This window comes from Apis laboriosa, unplaced genomic scaffold (genome assembly GCF_014066325.1).
Source record: "Apis laboriosa isolate Shangri-la unplaced genomic scaffold, ASM1406632v1 scaffold40_cov151, whole genome shotgun sequence".
Taxonomy (NCBI): domain Eukaryota; kingdom Metazoa; phylum Arthropoda; class Insecta; order Hymenoptera; family Apidae; genus Apis; species Apis laboriosa.
This window is the reverse complement of record NW_025223180.1, coordinates 424,539-445,049: the sequence shown is the minus strand read 5'-3', so window position 1 is coordinate 445,049 and position 20,511 is coordinate 424,539. Positions and strand designations below refer to the sequence as shown.

General features: G+C 37.0%; 1 protein-coding gene and 1 non-coding gene across 2 annotated transcripts in view; both read left to right on the top strand.

Moving 5' to 3' along the window:
- The window catches only part of LOC122715795 (transcription factor collier), a 67,177-nt gene extending 55,946 nt beyond the window's left edge, over positions 1-11,231 (top strand). Inside the window, exons 7-13 of the mRNA XM_043938256.1 lie at positions 3,505-3,586; positions 5,371-5,503; positions 8,497-8,651; positions 8,736-8,862; positions 8,979-9,281; positions 9,702-9,944; positions 10,953-11,231. Of these exons, the coding sequence (XP_043794191.1) occupies positions 3,505-3,586; positions 5,371-5,503; positions 8,497-8,651; positions 8,736-8,862; positions 8,979-9,281; positions 9,702-9,944; positions 10,953-11,065 (1,156 nt within the window). The 3' untranslated portion in view covers positions 11,066-11,231. The remainder of the gene's footprint in view (positions 1-3,504; positions 3,587-5,370; positions 5,504-8,496; positions 8,652-8,735; positions 8,863-8,978; positions 9,282-9,701; positions 9,945-10,952) is intronic.
- A 4,201-nt stretch (positions 11,232-15,432) lies between these two features.
- On the top strand, positions 15,433-15,516 carry Trnal-uaa. Its single transcript has one exon. It is a non-coding gene; the product is annotated as a tRNA-Leu (tRNA).
- Positions 15,517-20,511: the final 4,995 nt, after the last annotated feature.

Genomic DNA, 20,511 nt, shown 5'->3' with positions numbered 1-20,511 from the left:
TTTTTTTTTTTTTTTTTTTTTTTTTTTTTTCATTGACGTCGTTTATTTTTTCTGGCTCGTTCGTTCATCCATCCCAACGTTGCGAAGTTGTATACTGTAAAACTGGAAACAGCGAACGGTGCACGTTTCCCGCTACACGCCGTTGCCATTCTGTCTCCCCTTCTCCCATCGCATACAACCCTCCACTTTCCGCTGCGCGTTGCTGCGTTTTATTTTCATTTTAACAGAGGCAACGGAGAAAGGTATGCTACGATCGGAAGGTAGGTTGGAAATGATTTCTCAATCGGTCGACTCCTGTATATTTTATTCCGTGTCAATTCGTTAGCAACCGAACAATCACCGATACGGCAAGAAATACTACTGATTTCTATCCACCGATAAACCGCTTTAATTTCACGGAGACCGAAATTCTATTATCATTCGTTCGAAATGTTGATTATTAACATTAGAATCTTCTTTTTCAAAATTTCTTTTAACAGCTCTGGAATATTTATTTGTTATTCGTAAATTGCAACTCCGTTGAATATTTCAAAAATATTTGAATCGAAAACACGCAGATATTTATCGGGAAACGTATCAATCTTGGACCTGTTGGAACAAACGATCTTCAACACGATCGAACGTTTCAACGACGCGAAATACACTTGCCGGTTGTGTTAAGCGACGATCCAGAATAGATTTTATCGTGAAAAGTGGCGCAAGCTCGCGGAAAGCATCGGCTGAAGGAGAAAAATCTAATAGATGATCGAAATCGAGTTTGAGCCCCTGTAAGAAACTGGCCTTTCCACCCTTCTTGCTCGTGTTCCCGTTACAACATCGCCGATACTGTCGCCCCATCGAGCTTAGAATGAAATCCAGTTCGCATTTGAATCAGTCGGTAACGCAATCCATTAGCTCCTAACAGCCAATACTCGGAGGATAGCGTGGAAGGAAACGAGTCGAGAGAGGAAAAAAGAACGGAGGGATGAATAGACATCGATACAACGATGTCGAATCGGCGTTGTCGCCGATGATTAGCGTCGCTTACGAATTCGTCCTCTCCAATATTTCTATATTTATTCTCAAATCTTTTTTGTTCGATTGCTTTCGAAGTTGATAGTCGCGTAAATTTGATCGTTCAAAAGCAACGATCTTCGATCCTTCGACGAATCCTTCGACGTTGAGAAACATTTCCGTTTCCCGTGTAACGAGAGAGAGAGAGAGGTATGTACACAGGCATGGTCGATAGGATTCGTATCTGGAAAAGACTAGAAGGCATCGGCGTCGTTCTCCACGCCTCAGGCACGGCAGAGACATCGTGTTTAGAGCAAGATTCACAAGGTCGATAAGGGAAAGTACAATGCTTTGAATACCCATCCAGCATCTCGATAAGATCTTAACGTCCTCTAAGAGTAAACGAAATTAAATTCGCTCGGCTCTCTTGGAGCGGCCGAGTGTAGCCGTTAACGCGAGAAGCTGGAACGTGTACACCATGAATACGGATAGATAGATACGTAGAAGCAGGAGATCGATACGTTTCTTTCCCTTTCTCTTTCTGCGTGTATCCCTCCCTTTCCCTTCTTCCTCGGCCTTTTCTCTTTACGTCCCGCCACCCTACCCTTCCCGTACGCGAACAAGGGCCACTCCGATCGGCTTCTCGTTTTTATTTTTCACTTTTCCAACCGCTATATGGATTTCGTGCCAAACGTTCGACTCGGTTGACAACTTGCGCCGGATCGTACGAGCCGACGATAAAAGTGTCGTTTAGATAATCCGACCGTGTGTAATGCGCGATAATACGCGCGCTCCGTGTCGTTATGTGCGTGCGTGTGATATCGCAAAAAAAGGAACGAATTGACGCTTCCATTGTATCATTACACATCCAAGGTATCCAACATTTCTCCTCGATTCGCTAATTTCAACTAGGATGAGTGCAACTATTTTACATTAAAAAGAAATAAAAGGTTAAAAAATTATACCGTTTCGTTGCAATTACAAGGTATAATATAAAATAATATCAAATTTGATTCAACGAAGGATAAGATGAATTACACGATTACGATTACCTAAGATGACGCTTGTCTCGATTTAATGACTTTATTAGCTTCGACGCTACCCATTATTTGTACCATTACTCTGCTCTGCTTCCTGAAATTTTATGAGAATAATAAAAAAAAGAAGGGCGATAAAACGATGAAACTGAGTAAGAGATAAATCAAGGATAAGAAAACGATGGGTCCGTTTACGTTTACCTTAACGATTTTATTTCTTCTCGAGCGTTCGTAAAATTAAAGGAATCGGCGTTCACTGCAGTGCATCACTCTATTTATCCCTTTAACGCGAAAATAGGGATGGCAAAGGAACGCGAGAAGGACGCGATATCGATAGGAGCGGAGGGGAGACGAGGCGACGAAGTGAAATCAGACGAGTTTCTTCTACGAGTTTCGCTCGGACGGTTCGCGCAAACGAGAAAGAAAGAAAGAAAAAAAAAAGGAAGCGTCGCTAGTAGGAGGTACGCGTTTGATTTTTCGATCGAGTCCCGGGATCGTATAGACGCAGTCCGTAGGGGGATAACAATGGTGTCCCACGGGAGGACAAGCCTACCAGCCACCCAGAAAACTACCCCCCTTCATCCGTCCAACTCTTCATCGTCTCGGTCCTCCTGATTGTTTCCTACGAGTTTTCTCCACTTTTCTCTCTCTCTCTCTCTTTTTTTTTCTCTCTCGCTCATTCTCTCCTCAACAGAGATATATTCCTATTTCGCTCTCTTCGTCCAATTCTTTCTTCTCCTTTCTCTTCCGTCACTGCGAACGCGAATATCCCGCATCCACTAAAATTTTCTCAAATTCAATATCCTCCCTACATTATACATAATTCATGAAAATTGAGCTGTCGACTTTTTACCTAAAACCTATCTTTCCTTTCTTTTATTTTTTTTTGGAATTTTTCTTCTATCGCTCGTATCGTTACTATTCCCATTCGTAAAGGCGTATCATTCATATTTCGTCACGATTCTTTTTGAAATATATTCTATAAAATGTTTTTAAATTTTCTAAACAAGTAAAGCGTTTAAACAAGTAAGATTCTATTAATAAAATGCTATGAATAATTTATTATCTTGGATATCACGATACGATATGTAAGAATGCTTGGACAAACGAGTTGTAAGACAATCTTGAAACGTATATGTATATGTATAGAATGTAACGTGTGGAAAGCTCTGACGCTGATTTATGGGAATCGAATATATTTTTAAAGATGGCCACCTTTCGACATTTTAGTAGACTGGTAACCATGAACGTTAGCACGGTATACAATACAGCCTTAAAGGTCGAAGAACGCGTGGTTCGAGGTTTAATCTAGAGAAATACTGAATAATATAGGCGAGTAGAACAGGGCTTACGATTGGCTTATGCAATATTCAGGCTTACTTTCCAGCCAAGTTCGCGTTCTAATTAAGTTCTCGGCGTTGAAGAGCGTTAAGCACCTTGTCAACCGTTTAACTCCGCTCCCCTCTGCTTTCAGATTCTTCCTCAAATTCTTCCTAAAGTGCAACCAGAACTGCCTTAAGAATGCGGGCAATCCACGTGACATGAGACGTTTCCAGGTAAGTTTCAACGCGTCGATCATTTATTTATCGGGATGTTAAAACTTCGGCAAATCGGATGATTCGCTTTAAAAATTCGATCACTCGATTATTCGAAGGGAAAGGGAGAGTGAGTGGCGTGGAAAAAAGTCGGTCATCAAGTTCGAATCACGACTCGCGAAATTATGTATAAGGGCAAAGTAGAAAGGCGTACCATTGTGCGTGCCTCTCGGTTCTTGGCTTCTTTTTTAATTTCTAAAAAGAGAAGAAAAAGTTGGTCGAGGAGACAGCAATTTCCCGATGGTCGGCCATCGTCGCAAGTTGAGATCCCCATCCAAGAGACGTAATCCAAGGGGTTGGCAATTAGCTCAGCGCGGCATCAACCGACCCAGCCCCGTATCCGTTCACCCCTACCCCCGTATAACGGTCTCTCCTACTCACCGACAGCCGTATCTCGCCACCCCGTCCGTATCCATTTCCACGGACAAAAGGTAGAATTAAAAAATAAATTACCAAAAACTTTGCGCTCTGCCTTTTCGCCTTCTTCCATTGCTTCCGTCCGCCTTATCGCGCCATTTCTTACGTTTCCCTTTCTCCTTTACTCACTTTGTAATCGAATAGAGGAACAGATTCGAGGCTGTTCCTCCAATTGTTCCCTAATTCTTTTCTCCCTTTTTCTTTTTTAAACAAAAGTTACGACAAAAGTTTGTTTCAATCGTTTCAAAATTTGTCACGTCCACCTCTCGTGGATTTCACATTTGCATTCAACCAGTTAAATATAAACTCAAAGTTGAAACGCTTATCCCTTCATCGAATTTGTCTAGGAATCGCTTATTACTCGACGTTGCGAATTAAAATTTTACCGGTTCCTCGAAAATTTGCCTCGCGAAGGCCAGTCCTCACCCTTGGTGCCGGCGTAAGTTTCCACGACGTTACGTGCTACGTAGTACGGCCAACTAGCCAAGAAAGTTGTGAAGTTGCGAAAGGACAAAACTTTGGGCATTTACCAACCGCCCAGTCGATTTTATAAACGTTCTTTCTACTTTCTCCCGAAAATCATCGTCCTCTTGTTTGCATCCGACAAACTCGTGGTTAACCGCGTGGCTTGTTTCAATTTGCCCAAACTTTTATTCGTGAAAATGCATTGCTTATATCGTAAAAACAGATTACTTTACCACCGAAGCCAAATTCAATTATTTCCTAATAGCATTTCTAGTAATTTATTTGATGAAGGATAATGTAATTAATTTAAATGAAAGTAATATTGTACTTTATATCGAAGTATGCATCTTTAATATATATCGTACAATATTTAAAAATAATGATAAATTATTTAATACCATAATGTCCCAAAATTAGTTACTACGAGATATTCCAAGGATCAGCTTTAATGAGATTGTATTCATACATTTGTACGATAGTATCTATCATACGTGCAAATAGGGGGTCACGAGAGTCACGGAATGCATGGCGAAATACATATAATGCGATGCAGCAAATCAGGCAACATTGCTTGTTCGCAAGAGATATATGATTAACATATGTACTTACATAACGCGTAAATAAAATTACGCAACACGTTCCATGACATAGTTTCGATTTTACGATACGTCAAAAAATTGTAAAAGTGACATAAAATAATTCCTTACGCGATACTCTTATTTATTTATTGCAACAAACTTCAAAAGCGGTACTATTTCTATGCAATTTATTTTATGCGATTAAATTTTCCTAAATTTTCCTAAATTTTCCTAAATTTTAATAACCGAAATCTTACGTCGACGAATTTCAACGTTCCGTAACAGGTGGTCATTTCCACGCAAGTAGGAGTAGAGGGACCGCTACTGGCCGTCTCGGACAACATGTTCGTTCACAACAACAGCAAACACGGACGTAGAACGAAACGATTGGATCCCAGTGATCCTGGAGAATACAACAGTAAGTAGCACCGACTCTCTAATTCAACTGTCGAATCATAAATGGCGTGTCGTGATATCCTCTTAAATACTTTCGATCATTGCTCGAATATTTAACCTCCCCTTTCTAAAATTAATGTAACGTAACGGTGAATATTTAAAAAGCTTAGCAGTACAAATGATACAATCGATCAAAAATATCGGTAAAATCGATGAAAGCATTTTATGGATGAATTTTCCTTTCTTCGAATAGAAAAGATACGGAATTAAATTGCAGGCGAAACGCGCAATTAATCGCGCACACGTAATCTCGCGATAGTTCCCCGACCGATTTATAGTCGTCATTTACAATTGGAGAATCCTAGCACCACCCTTACGGAATTCTCGAACGAAAGGGAAGGGAGCGAGTCGGTTTTCTTCGAGATCGGTATAACGACTCGAGAGAGAGAGAGAGAGTAGAGAGGGGGGAATCGTAAAAGGAGAGGGAGGGGGCGTGCTCGGAGAATAGGATATAAGGAGTCATAGGGCAATTCAGCAAAGTTTGGCGTCGGTCGCGCATACAAACGGCTGATATCATGCGGCCACCCTCTCGACTACGCGCGGCTTCTCTTCTCCCGCCTTTCTTCTTCCACTCTTTCTTCTTCCTCGCTGCGCCAAGACAAGATGTAAATCAATGGGATGCGGGAAAACGAGGGATCTACCACGCTTCTCTCCGCCCCCTCTTTCCTTGCTCTTATTTCCTCCATTCCTCTTCTTCTCGCTTCTTCCCTCTTCGCAGCTTCTTTTTCATCCTATCGTATCTTTTCGCTCTTCTCTTTTTTCTTTCTTTTTTCTTTTTTTTTTTTTTTTGCCAAGTGGCTGCTATCGAGGGAAGAGAGATACGGATAGATAGAAAGAATGAAAGGAGAAGAAGAAAGAGAAGGGAGGAGAGTCGAAATTGGACCTTTCTTTCCTCCTTTTCTCTCTCTCTACCGCCGATCTCGCTTCGTCTTAACGCTGGTTGCTCCGAGATGTCGGTTTGTGAATGCTAAGTTTACGCTATCTCGAGCCATCCTCTCGGTTTTCGCAACTACTGTGACGCCATACCGCTAACACTCTTTCCAAATTCCCTGGCGAGCAACTCCCAAAACGCTGAAACAGGCATACCAATGAGACAAAGGAGAGAGGGGAACGTCGAAAGAGAGGACGACTAAAGAGAACATCTTGCGTAGTTACGAACGGATGGATCTTTCCATCCGTTCCAGAAATCAAAGTTTCAGATCGATCGAAACAAATTCTTCTTCTTCTTCTTCTTCTTCTTCTTCTACCAGGTTTTGTCGTAACAGGATAGTTCGTTCATAATTCATCGGATAGATTGTTTTCGTGGAAAGATTCTCCATACGCGATACGTGTCGCGATGAAAAAAAAAAAAAATACAAATTGTGAAGAATGGAACGCAATATTATCGTAAAATGATGAAAGCGAAAGGAATTTCTTTTTTTCTCGGAAAAGTTCTCGGATCTTTATATCGGGGGTAAACGAAGTTATCGCGCGATCTCACAGTGATCAGAGAGAATCGGGCCGAACGTGTTGGAGTACGACTCTTTGGCCACGGTTTCGTGGTAAGAGAGAAGCTCGAAAGAGTAGAAGGAGAGTAGCACCCCTTACCACTTTGCCAGTGGCACGGGGGATTTTATTTATTCCGGGTTGGTACGCTTGTTCCGGCCTCCTCCACTGAATCCCTCTTTTCAACCCTCCTCCTCCTCCTCCTCCTCCTCCTCCTCTTCCTACTTTTCCGCCTCATACCACTTTACCCGACAATTCTCCAGCAGGGTGGTTGCCAACGTGGCCGACTCTGTTTAACGACTTTCTTCTACATTGAACGCAATAAATACCCATGTCCCATTCAAGAATCTCTATTTACACGGATACCGCTGTTCTTTAACGCTATGTCCTTTCCCCCCTCCTTCCAATACTCGAGTCTTACTTGTACGTAGCGCAAAGTAGAATACCATATAAATTCCCAACAACGTTTTACAACGTGTAACGATGTCAACGGAACAGATTTAAGTAGTCGTTAAATTTCGAAACGCGATATTTCAAAATCGTACGCCAAGTTGGAATCTCTTAAACCTTTTAAGATTTAGTAGCGTAAGCACCCGAGGTGGAAACTGTTTGAGCATCACTGGGGGCAATATACCATGATGTCAGCCACTCTGCCGTGGCTCCGCTCTGCCAGGGTTGGTACCGGGGGTGGCTTGGCTTCGCCAGGGTACAAAATGATATCATTGGGTTATAAATTCCAAGCAGAGACACCGGCGGCCCGATCGCCTCCCTTCCTTCTTGTTACAACCCTTCTCTGCCCACTCTCAGCCTCCTCCTCCTCCTCCTCCTCCTCCTTTCTCTTTCTCCATCTCTTTCCTTTACTCTTTCTCTCTCTCACTCCCTCTCTTCCCACTAGAAATATATCTATCAAACGGCCTCCACCGAATAAACAGAATATTCGGATAATTTTCCGTATCCCACCTCCTAACCAACTGTATCCATTTGCTTCGCGCGATCGAAGGATTATTCGCGTAATTTTTCAAACCCCTCTCTCGAGTTGTTACTCGAATTATTGTTTTCGTGATTTCGCGTGTAAAACTGACGCGTGACAGGGATCGTACGCATCCATCGAGGGCCTCTTTTTACTATGTGTTTTTAACGATCGTAATTAAGAAATTGTATGTACGTAACACGTCGTACATTTCGTAAAATTTGTTTTAACGCAAATTAGGTCATGCATAATTATGAATGTTAACGTAGCTTAAAATAATTTTATAACGCAACAGCACAGACATGCAAATGTAAATGGTTAATCATACTATAATGTTAAGATATTAACATTGTGTGCAATTTTAATTTATGTCTCTGGTAGGTTTAATTCAAACCACCATTTCACCGGAATAACTTGAAATCTTGCAGTACATTAACAATGCTATTTGTATCGAAGTATCGATAAAATAACGCAATAATATTTCGTATTTGCACAATTAGGTCTTTATACGCCAGTACCTCTTCAAACGCCGTGTATAAAAGCGATATCGCCGAACGAAGGGTGGACATCCGGCGGATCGACGGTGATAATCATCGGGGAGAATTTCTTCGATGGGCTTCAAGTTGTTTTTGGATCGATGTTGGTTTGGAGCGAGGTATGTAATTTTTTAAAAATCGAAATTTAACAAATTTCGAAGCTATGATTTAATTCGCTTCTTCTTTTTTCCTTTTTCTTTTAGCTAATTACACCAAATGCGATCAGAGTACAAACTCCTCCTCGACAGATACCAGGCGTCGTTGAAGTCACGTTATCCTATAAAACTAAACAATTCTGTAAAGGCGCACCTGGTAGATTCGTCTACGTTTGTAAGTATAACGGAAAGTTACAACCATTCTTTCCATTCTTTCCATTCTATGACGTATTAAAAAAAAAAAAAAAAAAAGAAAAAAAGAAAAACGATGACATTCGCAAAATTTTTCAGCATTGAACGAACCCACGATCGATTACGGCTTCCAAAGGTTACAGAAGCTTATTCCCCGGCATCCTGGAGATCCTGAAAAACTACCAAAAGAGATCATATTGAAAAGGGCGGCCGATCTCGCGGAAGCTTTGTACAGTATGCCCAGAAGCGGAAACGCCGGAATTACGGGAGCACCGAGAAGTCCGGGATCGGGTCATCCACCTGCACCTCCAACCTCCAGTTCGGCAACAGCGTTCAACTCGTATACAGGACAGCTCGCGGTGACGGTACAGGAAAACGGTAGCGCGGCGAAATGGACAGACGGCAAGTATCCAAACGATATTTAGTATAGACTGACACGATAACACGGTCGTTGTTACAATTAGAAACGCGAAACGATCACTACGCTAAATATCATTTATTGCAATTGATCGATCGACATATCCTGTAGATATCTGTATAAAACGATAAAACTTTTTCAATAAACGTACGATTCAAACGTGCCTTTATACTATTACGTACGCATTGCCGCAAAAAATATATAAGATATATTTACATAAAATAATACCAATTTAATATTGATTTTAAAATTTAAAATTCGCGGAAACGAATCTGAAATTCATGAACACGATTGATCCAACGTTAAGTCGATCTTCTCCTCGTTCCGGTGCAGTAGGCAAAACGCAATGAACAGAATGATGAAATACTGACGAGTTCGTCTGACGGGCAGGTTTCTATTTCTAGACGGTAGTTCCGTGACGACAGGAGCCGGTGGTGGAGGCGGAGGCGGCGGTGGTGGTAGCGTCGGAGGGAGCGTCGGTGGTAGCGCCGATGCCTACAGGCAAAGCAGCAGCGCGAGTCCACGCGGGGTTGTGACCGGCGGTGGTTATTGCGGAAGTTCGGCCAGCACGCCTCACAGTCACAGCACAAACGGAAGTTACTCGGTAGCCAATCCGTACACCGGTAGTCCAACCCTTTACACATCGCGTAAGTATACCATTCTTTCTTTCTTTCTTTCTTTCCTACAGGAATCTCCAAATCTTGTCTCTGCATTTTCCAATTTTATCTTCCTATCGATCCTATCGATTATTCTTCTTCTTCGCTTCGAAAAGTCCATTGTCAAATTTTATTATATAAAAAAATCATCGTTTACTTTTAACGCTTCTATTTTCTTTTTTTTTTTTTTTTTTCTCGAAAGAAACGAGACGAGAACGTAGACATTTGTCGGCTTTATATTTATAGCGAAATGCATGTTGCGCGAAATCGCAGAGGACACATCAGCTTGTTACAGTTTAATGGTACAGTTAATCGTTTATGCATGTATTTATGATTTTCCCTTATGTGAAATTTTCGTTTTAGCGCACGAACAGTATGGCATTTTCTATACGTCCGGGGACGGGAGTGCGTTCGCTCCCGTAGTACGACCACCGACCACCTCAGTCCCACCGCACTGGTCCACACAGCACCACCTCGCCACAGCCGCCCAGTAACCGCTAACCGTCCACCATCACAACCACCATCATCACCACCACAACCACCCTATGCACTACGATTAAAGAATTATGAGAAACATGCACGAGAGACGAGAGAGATTCGAGGATGTATGTACGCACACGTTCATTTATCAATCGTTGATAAATCCCTCTCCCTCCTTCGTTTCGTTAATTCGATATCGCTTCTCGATTAAACCCCCCCCCCCCCCCCCCGCCTTGCAACGCCGATCGTTACCGAGATCCACTTAGCGAATAAGATCGATCGTTGAAGCCCTTTTGTTGCCACGTGCCCTAATCACGAATTTCGAATACGATCCTCTTCATCTTGTGTATCAGTCTTCTAACCAAAATTTATCCCGTTCGTTAAAGTTCCTTCTATACGTACATGAGCATGAAACGAATTTTCTATATACATATTCGCATTATATTATATATTTATATTCGTAATTTGTAAGCTGTAGCGAATGACACTAACGTATAACCGACAGTTGGTATGTTGCAGGACTAGGAGAGGTGGTCGGTTCACCGTTCAACGTGAATCCATTTATGTTGCCGACCTGCAGCCAAGGATATTCAAACGCCGCCAGTCCGTTGCTCTCGTCGAATGGGAAATAGTGTTACGAGATGTAAGCTCCGGCGAAAATATCGAGGGGTTACGTGTTCACGGAAGCGAAATCCATCGACGCGGAGGCTTTCGTCGAATTCTAATATTCCGATAATCATCGTATTCGCGATTGACAATCGCTTTCTTGAATCGAAACCGGTCCTCTCGATTCGTTCCTTTTCCTTTTTCCCCTCCCCCTCCCGGTTCCCGCGTAACCGAAGAAGAAACGGCCGCGGAGAAACCGTCCGCGGAATAATTTTCGTCGGAGTTTCGACCGATCGCTTCAGTTTGCGAGAGTACAGTGCAAAAAAAAAAAAAAGAAAAAAGTAATGATAAAAAAAAAAAAGATCGATAACGTATCATCATTATGATGATCATTATGATGATCGAATAAGTTAAGGAATGATACATATCGAAGCACATAGGAGAGTTTTCTTCATCCATTGACATAGTCGTTCGGTTCGGTTTATAGATATGTGTAACTTTTGGAAGAAAAAAAAGAAACGATCGATTATTCGTCCCCGAAAAATTACTACGCGATAAGTATATGTAACTTTAATAAATTATTTCTACATCTTTCAATCGTTCGATCCTTTAAAATTATTTCATCTCAAAAGAAATTCGTTGAAAAAAGAAAAAAAAAAAAAAAAAAGAATAACCGAACGACTATTCACTTTTCGTGTCTCCGATATTGCTATTTTTAATCTAGCTATCTCGATACGAAAAGATCGTTTTTATCGATAGAATCGAGTACCTCGTTTGCCCTGCGTCTCCTCTCGTATACGAAAATCATTAAGTGATTATATCTTGCGACAAAGTATTTTCAAGGTGTTTTTTCTTCGTACTGTTTCGTAGTACGGCGTTCGGCGACGACGATGCGCCCGGTTGTTGAAGAGGCAATAGTATACGCGGGCGGGGACGTTGACAGGGTGCCGCGCAATTTTATATCAAAGCAAGCAAAGAGGCTATATAATAAAGGGGATATAGGGCGAAATGACACCACTAGACGGACATATCGCTTATCAGTGAATAACAGACATCATAGTTTTAGAAAGCATTTTCAAAGTTTGAAATTTTATCTTCCTAAACCCGTACGTTTTAAGAGACTAACCAATATCGGCTAGGTAGCGTAAATAACTCGTCTAACTCGTAATTTGTAAATTTCCTTGTAAATATTGTTGCGATGTACAAAAAGATAAATACTATTTCCAGGAATCCAACGAAACGATATTAACGTGATTGTAGGGCGAAAATTAATTATACATAGATGTAAATAAATACGTAGATCGTCATAGCTTGACTCGTATGATTACGTTACGCTGGCGATCCAATCTTTTAACGTGCTAATCGACCACCGCGCGATAATATAGTATACATACCGCTGTTTTTTCATCGATATATTTCTACCAATATCGGTCAAAACTTATTTCTTCCGACGTACGTACGTTTATAGCGATTCGTGTTCTTCAGAGAGAGAGAGAGAGAGAGAGAGAGAGAGAGAGAGAGAGAGAGAGAGAGAGAGAAAGCAACGTTAAAAATTGGAATCGTCCGCAGCAACTGTATAAAACATATATAGTTGGTTGAAATCGTTCGATAAGCCGGCCCAAAACAAATTTCACAGGAAACGAATCTCACGAAAGTATACGAAGCATGTACCGTTGCAGAATTGAAATCTTCGATTAGTCCAGATTTTGCAGCAGTTTACGAGCGTAGATCGTATCGTTTCTCTTTTCTTTCTTTCTTTTTTTTTTTTTCTTTCTTCCTTTTCGAAACGATTATCGTTAAAGTTATCATTGTAAAAAGTTCCTTTTTTGCATATCGACTTGGCGAGCAAACTTCCTCAACGAAGAAGCTCTTTGTCCCGGAGCCTACGCGCTCTGCGATATTGTGATCTTGATTATAATATATATATATAAATATATATATATATATATTAATTATCACTTTCGTTCGATCACACAATGTCATCCTTTTACATGGCGTGTCGTTCTTGTACGCATGCGAACGCATTACGAACGTTATACGCGCGTACAAACACTCGTCGATGTATAATTAAAATAAATTAAACTTACATTTTTGAGAATTAAAATCGATCGAGATTTATTTTACACCGATCCTTTCATTCTCGTTTTTACATCGTTGCGTCAAGAACAATGGTGAGTATATTATATTTAACCGTGCAAACATGAAAACAGGAACAAAACGGAGTTAACTCAATCTTCCGCTAGAGCATCGAGTCGTGTTGCTCCCAGGAGTTGGGATCGACAAATAGCGAAACAGGATCTCGAGGACCACTTCGGACCGATTAGTTCACATGGTGTCCTGTTACCGGCAAACGGTAGCACGCAGGGAGCGCGTTATTGTAAAGCTGTTTGTGTTATTAGATTTAGATTGGTCGGCACGTGGCACGCGGTATGGCCGCCACGTGTCCCATTGCAAACGTTACAACGTGGATACAATACGAAATCGTTTTTCTTCCAATATTGCTTTCCTTCCCGACCCCTACGAAAACACGTTCTTTCATCGTGATCATACGTCATTTTGCTTATTATTTCCCCGCGATCAGCTAGCGGCACATGCTCGCTCGCTAATTATTAATGCGATCGCAAATCAATCTTACTTTACGTTTATTGTTTCGGTAATTAGCCTCCACTGTTTCCGAATTAATTATTGACGTTACTAGCGTTAAAAAAAAAAAAATAAAGCACGTATTTAACAACTGAAGTTTACGTTGCACATTTTATATTTCGATGCATTAATAGACTTTCTCGCCGAATTGTTTCGATCCCCTGGTTGCAAACTGCACCCTCGTTGCCCGCCAATCCACCACAAACAGTCGGCTTACTTTTTTTCGCCACGTGCGATCCCATAAAATTCTGTACGAGGTTTGTGTCGCGTTCGATCTAATTGGAATCTAAAAAAGGAAAAATAAAGTAAGAGAAATGGGCACAAAACGAGCAATTTTTGTGAAATGTTTGTAAAAATAATTATTTTATTCTTTATATTTCATTTTTATTATTACCATATTTTTTTTTTTTTTATTCATTAATTCCAGTTCGTAATTCTTTTAATATTTTTGATATACTTGATTTCATTGATAAATTTATTTATGTATCGATAAAAAAAAATATCATTACAATCTGTATCGTAACTACATCGTAAAATGTTATTGTTAAAAAGACAAATCAAACATATTTTTATAATTAAATAATTAATAATTAATAATTGTTGTCAATCGAAAGAATTAAATATTTCTAGAACTAATGATGTGTTTAATTAAATATTCGTAATTTTATTATTATTCTTTTGGCTCGACGATATATAAAAATAATACAAAAAAATATAGATAAAATTTGTTGAAATTCGCATTTCATATTGCTTTCCGTATTAATAGCAATTACATCAAGTTCCAAAAGTATATTGACGTGTTACTCCGTATGCTCTTTTGCGTCAGAGCGATATCGGGGTAGAATTTGAGTCCGGCGTCAAAGGGGATGAACCGGGGCCGTTGGGAGCCGGCAGGGATAGGAGCAATCTCGTGATGCACCCTTGACAGTTCGCTGCGATAAGATCTGCTTTTTCGCCGAGTCGGTTCCATTTGAATTCTGTTTGTAAGCTCTAGTAACACCACTCTTCCAATGCATTGTACTTCCATCGATCTAAAAGAATATTACCATCTGCTGATTACCGATAATCTTTATTCTCCGCTATTGAGTTACCTTTATTCTGCAAGTCCTACAATAGCGTGCGGTATCCGAAAAAATAAAGCTGTTTCATTTATGTTTCGAGATAGTGATAATAATAAAATAATAAATAAATAAAAGTTGTATTTATATTCGATAAAAATTCTTTGTCAAATATTTTTTTGTTACAATTATTTTTTTTACTTTATAATTATTCAAATTATACGCATACATCTGTTTTAAATTTTTGTAAATGTTAAGAATTTTACTACAATTTCTTTTTAATCTTATGAAAATAAATTGGATTTTGTTTTACTTAATATTTAATGATTATTTTTTATGATAGGGCAGAATAGGGTAAAATATGTTTAAAAGATATATTTTTTCGTGAAAAAGAATTAAAAAGATAAAAGACATTAAATTTTATAGTTGAGAGACTTTTACTTTTCAAGTAAATCGAGCTTGCAATGTAATTTAAAAAAAAGAAAATTTGGATACTAATAGGAAAGGAATAAGATATATCAAAAATTCTATTTTGCCCAATGGATAAAAAGTATAAATGTTTTTTAATATATTATAAACGGAGTTAAAATTTTTTTTTAATATATATTTAAAAACATTAAATAAAAAAACAAAATTTGTTAGTTATTCAATATATATATATATAGTAATATAGAGAACGATGTCACCAACAAGCCAGGTTGGCCGAGCGGTCTAAGGCGCCAGACTTAAGTTCTGGTTCCCAATTGGGAGCGTGGGTTCGAACCCCACACCTGGCAAATTCTTTTTTCCTCTACATAATATTTTTTTTTATAACAAATATATTTAAATAACAAGTAAGCTAAGAACACTATAAGTATAATTTTTATTATATCGCTATTTAAAATAAATGAACATATTTATATTGCTCGGTGTAGAATATGTAACTCTGTCGAATGTAACTCTATTCCGTATCGTCCGTATCGATTAAATAAAGATTCAATTTATTTCGAACAAACAATTTAAGATTAGTTTTTCAATTAATTTAGATTTTTACATATACATATTATTAATAGGTTTATATAATTCTGATTTGTTATAGAACTTGTCTTAAAATTAGATTAAAATATTATTTTTGATACATTTTTTCATAAATATTCCTATATATTATATAAATTGTATTATATAATTCTATTCACTATCTTTTGATCGTTACAAATAGTAAACAAATCAAATTATTATATAAATCAAATTATTCATAAATTAATTAATTAGAGAAAAAAAACAATAAAGATATATAATAATCAGATATCGAAATCTCCTGAGTACATTTTTGTAAATAATTGTAAAGAAAGAGAAGAAATAGTGAGAAAAAGGATAGAGATAGAATAAAAATATTGAAATCAGCGCCATCTTCAGAGTGCCGTAAATGAAACATAGAAAAAAAGGATAGAAAATAATAGGAAAAAGATAGACATAGAGAATTGACTCTCAGAGCCATCTTTCGAATATTTTTAGAAGTTTTCCTATTTCTAATATCTGTGGAAGTCAAAAGATGGCGCAAATGATCAGTTCTTATTCTATTTCCATCCTTCTTTCACCATTTTCTGTCTTTTCTTTATGTGTTTCATTTCCGGCACTCTAGAGATGGCGCTGATTTCAATATTTTTATCCTATCTCTGTCCTTCTTCAATATTTATTTTCGTTATTCATATTGGTTATGACGCATAACCACAATGAGATGTGACATTTTCATCGTTTTAAAATTCTCAAGTTAATTTTAGTATTCCATTTCAATTGTGAATATAACGATGGTAATATAATTTTTAGTGTATATATGTGTGAAAATAATGAATATATTTATGATAAAAAAAAAATATTGTTAAAAAAGAAAAATGAATTGTTAAATATATATTAACATAATTTCCTTGCTAAAATCAATTTTGAGATAAAAATTATGACTATCGAATGTCAGTTTTGGAATCAATTTTATATTAATTTACTATAACTTTTATAAATTTGATTTGTTGAATGAAATCCTATTAAAATCAATCTTCTCATAAAATTAATTTAGTCATAAATATATCTTAATATAAATTTAATAAAAAATCTTTAAAAATATTATTTTTAAGATTATATATATTTTATTTTTTGTAATCAATATAGTTAATAATTCAAAGAATTTTCAATGTAAGAGAAATTATGATTTGATTTTGTGAATTCTATATTTTTTTTACAATATGAAAATAGGATATGAATATTTCATATTCATATTAAAAGTACAAATGAACCGATCATATTGAAAAATACTGTTAAATAGAGTGATCATAGTATATTCTCATATATATAATTCATTATAAATATTAGTTATTAAAGTATTAATTTATAATTTGGATATCATGTATGTTTTAAAAATCAATTATCAATATAATAATGTGTAAAGTTCATCCTTCAAGTTACGGAGACTTTAAATGAAGAATACTTAACTATTGATATTTTAACAGGGTAAGAAACAATTGTTTATAATTACAAATATAAAACAAAATATATATCCTATCAAAACTTTATTTTCTGTTTGACATATATAAAGATGTAAAAAGATTGAATTTATAAAAATAATTATAAAAAATAAATCTGTTTTAGAATATGGTATAAATAAAATTGCATTTAATTAGAGTTAGTAAGAGTTGCATTATTACTTATCAATTAAGATTAGAAAATGTTGTTATTGATATACTTGAAGGAATAGATACGTATACATTAGTAATAGTTTTCTATGTCAATAGAACAAGAAAAACAAAGTGAAAGAAAGGTAGAAATAGGATAAAAAAAAATTGAAATCAGCGCCATCTCTGGATGAAATGCTGTAAATGAAACGCAAAAAGAAATCAATGGAAAGAAATAGGAATAAGAATTGACTCTTTGCGCCATCTTTTAATTTCAATGGATATTAAAAGTAAGAAAAGTTTTAAAAGACTTCAGAAGATGGCACCACGAGTCAATTCTTACTCTATCTATCTTTCTCTTATTATTTTCTATCCTTTCTTTCTATGTTTCATTTACGGCACTCTGAAGATGGCGCTGATTTCAATATTTTTATTCTATCTCTATCCTTTTTCAACTATTTCCTCTCCTTATCTATATTCTCTTGGCGCGTGACCACAGAGAAAGAGATGTCAATCGAACATTCTTCTTTTATTTCTTCTTTTTCAAATCTACCAACGTATCTTATTCTTTTAATATAAAAAATATAGATATTATATGTGATGTTATATATTTCTAGGACAATGATGTTGTAAAGCAATAATATACCTGACATAATATCATACGAATTTTGATGCAAGACATCTTTTGAGCGACAGCAATGGGATTAAACGAACGAATCCTGGCCTGGTAACAGAGAATAAAAATTTTAAAGCATTCTATCGAGGTACAATAAACATACAATAAAGTTTCTCGTTCCGAATGACACGATAAGAGAAAATATCGGTCACAGAAAGCCGCGAGGAAAGGTCAGGACAAAAACGAAACGTAATTGCATTATAAATGCTTCAATACGCCCTCGGGATAGGAAGCGCGCTTTAATCGAAGACTCTTTATCTCTGGCGTGTAAATCATACGGAACTGTCAAATCGGCGTTGTTCGCCGCTGTTCACGCGACAAACGTAATGCGTTTTCCTGGCAATTACGTCACAAATGACAAATTAACCATGAATTCTTTAATAAGAATATTATTCTCGCTCGAACATTATATATATCGTGATATTCGGTCGCAATAATTTGTTCGCATACGATCGATTCGACGTGAAACATTTTGTAGAATAAAAATTCTTTCGAATAAATTATGAATAAATATCATTCATCGTGATAATTAATGTACAAACATTGAATCGATCATTGAAATCAGGAAAGAAAAAAAATATAAATTGTCTGATAGCTCGTAGCTATTCTCTGAATTCTTTAAATTAATGATTAATTCATTGATCGACACCGATTAGCATAATTAGAATATTGAATTGTTTATAGCGATATCGTAATCAATGGTCGACGTTCGTTTATTCGTAAAAAAACGTTCGAAAAATATAAAAATCGATAGCCTAAATGAAAAAAAAAAAAAAAAAAAAAAAAAAGAACGTGTCTGCGTGGCAATAAAATTTGAATAAATCTACTTGTTCATTGTCTCCACTTGTTATCTGTCACAATAAAAGACAGTTTTTTACGTTTCCATTATCGATCGATCGGAATTCTTTCAAGTGTTTATTTTCTTAATCACTGAAACGAATAGCAGCAAGCATTGAAATCTAATTGTATAAATCGTTATTCGTATTATCGATTAATTAAATCAATTAATTAGATTCGATAAATAAAATTTCAGTTCTTTCACCGACCGACGGGATAATCGGTAACTCGGATTGAAACAACGGATTGAATAATAAAAGTTGGGAGATTTATTCAACGATTATGGAAAAATTGAACTCGATCGATCGAGATGAACGAGAGCCGAAGTTGAGTGGTACGGGAAGCGGAACGGAAATGACGAAACAATAAAGAGAGAAAGGGTGGTGGTGTGTGATAAAGAAATTCGACGATAGCCGTGTGACAGGCAAGCGAATGGTCGGAATCCGCGTTAATTTGGTTTTACGTTTCAGAGTGATTATACGTGACTCGACGTCGTAACGCAATACGGATTTGGGCGGTTCTTTAATCCGAAACAAAGCGGCGGTTTCGGTGGGCACACACGTGGGAGAGACCTCACACATCGTTTTACCGCGAGTTTCACTTCTTTCCTCTGCTCCTATCCGGGAGCGCGAAACAGAACTTCCTAGCCACAACCTAAGCCTCATATCTTGAACTATAATTACGCGCAGCCGATTACGTGACCTCTTTCTTTCCATCGTGGATCGGAAATCAATTATTTTTCCAGATCGAAAATTTGTTTGAATTAGAGACGAATTTGCGATACGAATGGAAATATTCCATTCTAGAATGGAAGAAGTTGATGTTCGATTTAATTTTTTTTAATATTGCAATCAATCCGAGACGAGGAAAAATTTCTTCCCTTATATTTTTTCCCCCCCGTTTCTACTGTCTATTGATAATTTTGATATTGACTTATCACAAAATGTGGTGTGACTTCAATAATCTCGAACAGATATGTAAGCTTATAATAATAAATAATTTCTGTATAAACTATATTAATTAATTGCACAATAGTGTCACGCTTTGTTTATTCGCTATAGATTCTCACACGTGGCTTAAGTAAGTGCTTTTATTATTGTTGTCAATACTTTGTAACAGTATAGCTACTTCTTACGATACAATAACAACTTTTTCTTCTAATCAATTGTGATATAATAATTTTTTAATAAAATTTAAATCGAAAGCGTAGGAAAACTCTTATTGAAAAATATTACATTACGTTACAGAACGAATCTTAAGTAAATAATAATCTTAACTATATATAAAATCGTTGATAATCGAATCGATTTAGATCCATGTGACATCAATTCAAACAACGTGTTCAAATTGTCACACTCTAATTTTTGCGATTAAATTCTTCAACGAGATAAAAGTTGGGGCTAAGTGTATCTAACTTTATAATCTTGTCCCTTGATATTTTCGAAATCTATTCTTCGTTTCACTTTTCAAACGATTGTTTCCAATTCATTTGTATCTTTTAAAAGATCTTTTCCTTTCTTTTTTTTTTTTTTAATATCAGCGAATTTGAAGATTTTTTATTCAACTTTGATTAAATATTTTAATTACAAAATTTAGAATAATATTTTGTGAAACTT